The following is an 8,087-nucleotide window of genomic DNA, read 5'->3' as shown; positions in this document are numbered from 1 at the left end:
AAGGCAGAGGTTGAGGAGAAATGCAAAAAGGGAAAGGAAAAATGCTTTTGGTGATGCACAGTCTGCACCTGCAACACAATACCTGATTAGAGAACTGTCCGACTGTATATGAGGTCTGTGGCAGAGTTCCTACATGCCAGACCTCTCTCCCCATTAGAATCTAGTTCAGACATTGGAATACGTCAATAAATATTTTGCAAAGTCTGTGCTCTCAGAATGCACTAGTAAATATCATGCAAACACGAACATTTTTGGTATTTATGCCAGAGCCAAATGACATTCCAATGACATTCTGCTGGTTACTACCACTTGTGGGGCATTCATAACTGGATTTATGACATCGTAAAGTGGCCGTGTTAGCTTTATAGATGTCGTGCTTCAGCAAGAGCTATAAAGAGACCAGTAGTTTTACAGAATTTGCTATAAATATATCACAGCTGGTACGAGCAGGCAGACCTTCTTATAGGTGGTACCAGAGGACAGGACAATGCCATCATTAAGAGATTAGAGTCGGGTTGTTTTTCATTGCAAGAGATAGTTTTTGTGCATGAAAAAACTGCATAAATAGTTATGTCTTAGCAGCAGCATGTTTATCAAAATTAGCTGCAAGGACATGTTGCAATGTCAATGTGAAACATACATTTATGGCAAAATAACATTGCATCATAACTTCGTATATTTCCAAGTATGTAGAACTTTTTTCTACAGTGATTGCCTCTGTTTAGGAAATTCTGTGGGGCTGAAATCTAGCAGAAGGTGTCCTCCGGCTGGAGGAAGGGGAAACTTTTTCAGGTGACTACTCAACCTTTTCAGGGAACTGTGCAGAAAGGAATTGGTGGGGGCTGGGGAAGAACAGTATTTTCCCCCTTCCTGTAGCAGGGATGTCCTGTGAGTGGAACTCCGCTTATAGGAACTCTGGATCCAGCCCAATGTGTGTAGGGGCTACTACAGTATTCAAAATCATTCTGTGAATAATCAAGGACTCAAGACACAGGCACAAAGTGGATTTGGAGGAGTCGTCTTACCATCTCATCTTATTTGCAGTTGGTACAAGCCTTGACTTTCCAACAGGCCCATCCAGGCCCAGTTGAAGGGGGATTATATTACCAGGTCAGGGGAACTGGTCAATATCAAACCTCTTTTTAAATGTCATATTCCTTGTTTATCAGTTTGAATCCCCCCCCCCCCGCCCCTGGCAAATGGTTTGTTTCTTTTTAGTTTTTTTGTGTCTAAAGTCATAATAATAATAATTTTATTATTTATACCCCACCCATTTGTCTGGCTTTCCCCAGCCACTCTGGGCAGCTCAAAGCATATATCAGAACATACTAAAACAACAAACATAAAAAAAGTTCTTGATACAGTGCTGCCTTCAGATGTCTTCTAAAAGTTAGCTGTTTATTTCTTTGACATCTGATGGGAGGGCGTTCTACAGGGTGGGCACCACTACCAAGAAGGCCCTCTGCCTGGTTCCCTGCAACCTCACTTCTCGCAGTGAGGAAACAGCTAGAAGGCTCTCGGCACTGGACCTCAGTGTCCAGGCTGAACAATGGGGGTGGATCCTTTAGGATCGGTGTTATATGGTCCCACAGCCACTCCGAGTCACCAGTCTAGGTGCCGCATTCTGGCTTAGTTGTAGTTTCCGGGTCACCTTCAAAGGTAGCCCCACGTAGAGCGCATTGCAGTAGTCCAAGCGGGAGATAATCAGAGCATGCACCACTCTAGTGAGACTGTCTGCAGGAAGGTAGAGTCTCAGCCACAAGGTACCAAGTGGAGCTGGTAGACAGCTGCTCTGGACACAGAATTGACCTGTGCCTCCATGGACAGCTGTCTACCGTGATGACTCCCAGGCTGTGCACCTGGTCCAAAATGACTCCCAGGCTGTGTACCTGGTCCTTCAGGGGCACAGTTACCCAATTCAGGACCAGGGAGTTCCCCACACCTGCCCGCCCCGTGTCCCCCCCCCCCCAGTACTTCTGTCTTGTCAGGATTCAACCTCAATCTGTTAGCCGCCATCCATCTGTCAAGACCAGATGAATGTATGGACCAACAAGGCATCTTTCTATTATGCTCTCCAGGTGGATATCAGCAAATATGTTTCTGTCAATGGAGTAACAGCACACCCCCACGTTGAGAATGATGGAACCGTTTACAATATGGGCAACTGCTTTGGAAAGAATTTTTCCCTTGCCTACAACGTTGTACGGATACCTCCCCTGCAAGCAGGTTTGTTCACTTCCAAAAAACATCTGAGTACTTAGAATATGACTGCATTGTTCCTTTTCCAGTATGAGTAAAATCTATCCGCTACACATAGTGCAATACTTCTCGCTTTTCCTATGATTTCTGTCGCTTTTCCTTCTCTTACACAGTAGCTAAAGTGTCAGAAGCTGTGTGTGTGTGTATTTTGCAAAAAAAAAAGGCATCAAAAGAGGTTTTTTTAATGACGAGCTCATTTTCAGAGAAGCAGTGCTTGTGTTTGAAGACAGAATGATTGAGTTGTAACAAAGTTCTACTCAGAGTTAGACCCCTTTAAACTAATGGACCTAAGTTAGGTCTGTCCATTAGTTTCAGTGGGTCTACTCCCAAGTACGATTTATGCTGGATACCCTTCGTTTTTTCATCTACCACACCGGTTTTCTTATTCTTGTATGGAATTCTCATTCATTGGCTTGTACAAGATCAGCAGATGAATTGTGTCTTTATATACATATATATTCTTTTTAGATAAGAAAGATCCAATGACCAAATGCGAGGTGATTGTTCAGTTTCCTTGCAGTGACAGGTTCAAGCCATCTTATGTGCACAGGTAAATTCCACCCTCTAATATAAGCCAACAAGATAAACATTATGACTTCTGCTAATATAAAAGAGCAATATTGTTAGCACCCATCTCGAGAGAGAGAGACAATGGAGTGCACCTCTGGGTGGGAGTGAAGTCAAACGGTTGGAGAATCACAGCGCCTGCTATGGCTGCAGAGACTGGTAATGCATAACTGCTGTCTCCTGCATTGTTTCTGCTGCATTAAGCAGCACCGAAGTGACCTCTCTGGGGCACGAGCCTGGGCAGTGTATATGGAAGTCCTGGGCTGCCCAAATGACAAGACCCCCCCTCCCGGCTTCACTGATGTAGTCCAAAGGAAAGCAGAGCAATACGTTTGGCACCAGCTTGGCAGCAGGAGTTGCCAGGAGGCATACAGGGTGCCATCCAACTGTCTTAGGGACTCAACTCTGGATTTGTGTAGGGTTGACTTCCCTGAAGATATCTCACAAGGTAATGGATGTTTAGGATCAGAGTTTTCCTTCTCTTAAATGGGCTCCCTTCCCAGGTTGACGAGCCCCATCTGCCTCATTTCCCTCTATAGTACATGTAGCATGGAAAGCATTGCTAAAGAGAGAATGTGATCAAGTAAAGAGAATAGCATCTTCAAAAGTTTGTACTGCCTAACTTACATATTAGGTATTTTCTGGAAGTGCAAATAAGCACATGGAGAGGGTTGGTATTCAGGTAGATACTCTTCATTTTGATGTTCTAAAAACTTTTAATGATGTCCCTGACCAATATATCATTCATATAATCAATCCAAATTTGAAAGCGCACATTTCTAACAGAAAATTGTTTGCCCCATATGTCAAAGCCTTTGTCTATTATTGACAGATAAGATTGAATTAAATTAGCAATTAAAAATGGGAAGAAACAGCATGCAGCTGAATATTGCACTTTCATGTATGCAAAATGCTGTGTCGCCTGAAATAAAACCCACAACTATATTTCTGAACAGCTTTGGAATGACTCCAAATTACATCGTATTTGTGGAAACACCAGTGAAAATCAACTTGCTCAAGTTTCTTTCTTCCTGGAGTCTTTGGGGTGCCAACTACATGGATTGTTTTGAGTCAAATGAAAAAATGGGGGTAAGTGATGCTGCTCTGCAATTTACGTGCCCCAGGGCCTAAAAGTATATTATCTAAGGGCACAAAGCAGTAGATGCTATTTTATGGGTTCGCACAGTTCAAGTGTGATTTGTTTTATTTTTTAGGTATGGATGCATGTAGCTGATAGGAAAAAAAAGAAGTACCTCAACATCAAATTCAGGACTTCACCTTTTAACCTTTTTCATCACATCAACACCTATGAAGATCACGGTTTTCTGGTTGTGGATTTATGCACATGGAAGGGGTGGGTATTGACAAGAAGGTTGCTTTCAGGTGATTCTCCAAACCGCAGTTTGGTGGTTGAGGATTATTCCGTTTGCTCGCATGCTTCCTCCTCTTTGGTGCATGTGTCTTACCAAGTTTATTTAACCATACCATAGCTTCCTGCAACACTCAAAAAATGTAGCAAACTATCATTCAAAGGTTTGGAGGGTCACCTGAATACAGCCTGAGCATTGCATAGCACTCAAAAGAGCTCTGAAGTAATCCAAGCAGCATGTGTCAAATACCGAAGGATTTTGTCAACTTTCTTATTTAAGAGTGATAGAATATGCATGCTGGAATATATCCTAATACTTGGGAGTAATTTTGCAGAAACAAAGGGATCAACTGAATAATCGAAGACTTTAAGCCCAAGTCTTACTGATTTTCTGGATCCTGTTTCTAGATCCTTAGGGTTGCATGCTCAATTCTGGTAGTTTTTTAAAAATGCCACCTACTTTGAAAGACTGGTTGTGCACTATTTATTATATGCAGCAATTACAGTAAACAATTTTTGTCAAACAAATTTTGTGGGCCAGGACTCTTCAGGAAATTTAATCCATCTCTTGCTTCTAGAGAGCCAGTGTGGTGTAGTGGTTAAGAGCAGTAGTCTCGTAAGTCTGGGGAACTGGGTTTGTGTCTCCGCTCCTCCACATGCAGCTGCTGGGTGACCTTGGGCCAGTCACACTTCTTTGAAGTCTCTCAGCCCCACTCACCTCACAGAGTGTTTGTTGTGGGGGAGGAAGGGAAAGGAGAATGTTAGCCGCTTTGAGACTCCTTAAAGGGAGTGAAAGGCGGGATATCAAATCCAAACTCCTCCTCCTCCTCCTCTAGGGTGTCACAACAAAACCATGTTAGATGTCATTAACTGCTTGCTTTCAACATTTGAATGCTGATACTTTTATCCTCCTACAGGTTTGAGTTCGTTTACAATTACTTATATTTAGCCAATTTACGGGAGAACTGGGAAGAAGTGAAGAAAAATGCCCAGAAAGCTCCTCAACCTGAAGTTCGTCGATACGTCCTTCCCCTAAATATTGAGAAGGTACCTGCAATAGTGAAAGAGTTCTGTATTTGAACTTGCAAAGCCTGAACATCAGCTGAAGAATCAGTTTTCCTTTAATGGAATCTATTGTTTCATTTATGTATTTTGTCAATGATTTCAAAGGCCTGGTTGCAGAAGAACGTTTCTGTCTGGTGCCTAAAGATATGTAGTGAAGGGGCCAAGCAAGCCTCCCTGGGGAAAGCATTCCACAAGTGGGGGCCACTACAGAAAATGCCTGTTCTCTTGTTTCCGCCCTCCTAGCCTCTCATTGTGGCAGAGGCAGTTTTAGGGTAGCATGACCAGTGTGTTTGCATTACCGGCAGTCCCATTTACACAGGGGTTAGGTTCCAAGGCACTGCACGCATCTGTGAAATCATGTAAAATTGAAACCCATTGAAAAAGAATGTGAACACCCCATTCTGCCCCCACCCTGTCCCCATTCTGCCCTTTTAGTGATGTTTCAGTGACGTCTTTATGAAGTTTCCTGGTCACTTCCGGGTTCAGCACAATGCACGTTTACATGGTTGCACACATATTGAACACAAATGGGGAGCTGCCTGTATGAGAGAAAGCACTACAGAACAGTGCCTGTTATTATTCAGTGAATCAAGCTTGCTCCAACTTCCAACCTTTGTCCGAAGTTGATTTTTGGTAGCACTGTTAGTACTGTTGGAAAATGGAGCATATCCTGTAAGAAAGCATAAAAACGTTCCATCCTCACTACTTTTTTCATTAGCTTCCCTTTTTTATCCTAGGCTGACACTGGCAAAAACTTAATCACATTGCCTAATACAACAGCTACTGCAGTTCTGCACAGTGACGAAACCATCTGGCTGGAGCCAGAAGTTATTTTTTCAGGGCCCCGTCAAGGTAAGATCATCCTCAACCAGAATAACAAAGACAGCCTAGTAAATCTCCTCCTCCCTCCCAATCTATTTTCCTTTTGTGTTGTCTCTTTTTCAGTTGTAAACCTGACAGCAGGAATTGTAGTTTTTTGTTTTTTAAGTGATCTGTAAGCCATTCTCTGAGCATTTTTTGGCCGAAGGGCAGGATAAAAATGCTTTAAATAAATAAATGACTAAAAATGACTCACTAATTCCTGTAAATGTTCTTGTGTTTTGTTTTATAGCTTTTGAGTTTCCACAAATAAACTATGCAAAGTATTCTGGGAAACCGTACACATATGCATATGGACTTGGATTGAATCACTTTGTTCCAGACAGGGTAAGTATTATGTGCTAAGATGGGTGCAAATTAAGATTCCTTAATATGGTCAGGGCCAGCATTGATAGGAATGTGCAAGACAACACAGTTTAGTGCAATTTTAACACTATCTTCAAAAGACTCTTAATATTAACATCAAGCCCAATCAAAAAGTCGTCTGGTTTCACTCAAACCTGAAATATATTTAAAGTGATTCTCAGCCCAGCAATTAAAAGGTGTTCATAGTACTAAATATATTCTTTTGCTCTTTATAAACACAGACACCTAATCCATCAATACGAACATTAATTTATGAACACTGTATTTCAACATCTAGCCAAATATCTGTCTGTTCTTGTGCACTGGGCTAAATCCATTCTTCACAAAATTTCTGTTCTCCTTTTACACCTCATGATAAAACATAGTCATGTTAAAGAAAGTCTGTCATCTGTTGGGCTAAGACTTAATTTTCAACACAGCTTTGATATGGCAAAGTGACCATCACATTATCATATTTTTGAGATAACATCCCATACCATATTCTAATAGCAAGCGCATTGTGTAAAAATGTATGGCTGAATTTGTGGTGATTTTGCAATATCTAAAGAGTTAGTCAGTGTTTGACTAACAACTCTTTATATACTAGGGAGAAATTAACTTCAGTATCGACCCCCACTCTTATCTCTTTCTAGCTTTGCAAGATGAATATCAAAACAAGAGAGACATGGGTATGGCAAGAGCCAGATGCCTATCCCTCTGAACCAATCTTTGTTTCACACCCAGATGCCCTGGAAGAGGATGATGGTAAGGTTATTTCTTTATTCAAGTCTATGCACATTTTTTCTCCAGTGAGTTAGGAAGGCTTTCTTTGAATGCCAGCCGTCTTACACAATAATTGCAAGAAAAGAAACCTTGCACACAAATATTCACTGATAGAATAATGGAAAACTTGTTCAGATTTTGGTTTGATGGTCGTTGCAGTTTTCTTGGATGATATAATGGAGATTTGTTGAAGTATCTGGTGCTGCTTCAGCTAGGTAACTCCTTTTTATTTTTGGTTCAGGTGTTGTCCTGAGCATTGTCATTAGTCCTGGAAGTGGACCAAAGCCTGGCTACCTTTTGATCTTGAGTGCAAAGGACATGAGTGAAGTCGCCAGGGCAGAAGTGGACATAAACATCCCAGTTACTTTTCATGGACTCTTCAAACGAGCATGATGGTTGCACCTTCACTAGACCTATTATTAAATGCCTGACTTTTAGCATAACGGATGCAGCTACGAACTTACACCCTTCTGCCCCGAGGACCTGTAGAAGTATTTTAACATTTCAAAGAACTGCACACTGACAGAATTCAAGAATACTTTTATGATCCTCATGTACTGTAGAGAAACAAATGGTTTATGAAACTGTCAGCATTTGGTATTTTTCATTCAACAAATAAATTTAACTGAAAAGAAGCCTTGTCAATTGCAAAATAGTCTTTCATGAGTCGGTAGCCTGACACACAAACTTTTAAAGCAAATGAATGAATGTGTAGGTGGGTGGGGGTAAAGAGACTCAAGTCAATTTAACACCCCAAAAAAACTTAATTATGGACAGATTTTGTAACTGTTAGTCACTTAGCAAATATATTTTCAGAAAC

The 8,087-nt window shown here is 41.4% G+C and overlaps 1 protein-coding gene across 1 annotated transcript in view; it reads left to right on the top strand.

Moving 5' to 3' along the window:
• RPE65 (retinoid isomerohydrolase RPE65) overlaps positions 1-7,902 on the top strand; it is a 12,241-nt gene extending 4,339 nt beyond the window's left edge. Inside the window, exons 6-14 of the mRNA XM_083448320.1 lie at positions 2,034-2,226; positions 2,728-2,809; positions 3,783-3,915; positions 4,041-4,180; positions 5,113-5,242; positions 5,998-6,112; positions 6,372-6,466; positions 7,138-7,249; positions 7,509-7,902. Of these exons, the coding sequence (XP_083304446.1) occupies positions 2,034-2,226; positions 2,728-2,809; positions 3,783-3,915; positions 4,041-4,180; positions 5,113-5,242; positions 5,998-6,112; positions 6,372-6,466; positions 7,138-7,249; positions 7,509-7,660 (1,152 nt within the window). The 3' untranslated portion in view covers positions 7,661-7,902. The remainder of the gene's footprint in view (positions 1-2,033; positions 2,227-2,727; positions 2,810-3,782; positions 3,916-4,040; positions 4,181-5,112; positions 5,243-5,997; positions 6,113-6,371; positions 6,467-7,137; positions 7,250-7,508) is intronic.
• Positions 7,903-8,087: the final 185 nt, after the last annotated feature.

This window comes from Podarcis tiliguerta, assembly GCF_965153285.1.
Source record: "Podarcis tiliguerta genome assembly, chromosome: 6".
In the NCBI taxonomy this organism is placed as follows: Eukaryota; Metazoa; Chordata; class Lepidosauria; order Squamata; family Lacertidae; genus Podarcis; species Podarcis tiliguerta.
This window is presented reverse-complemented; position numbering and strand designations above follow the sequence as displayed.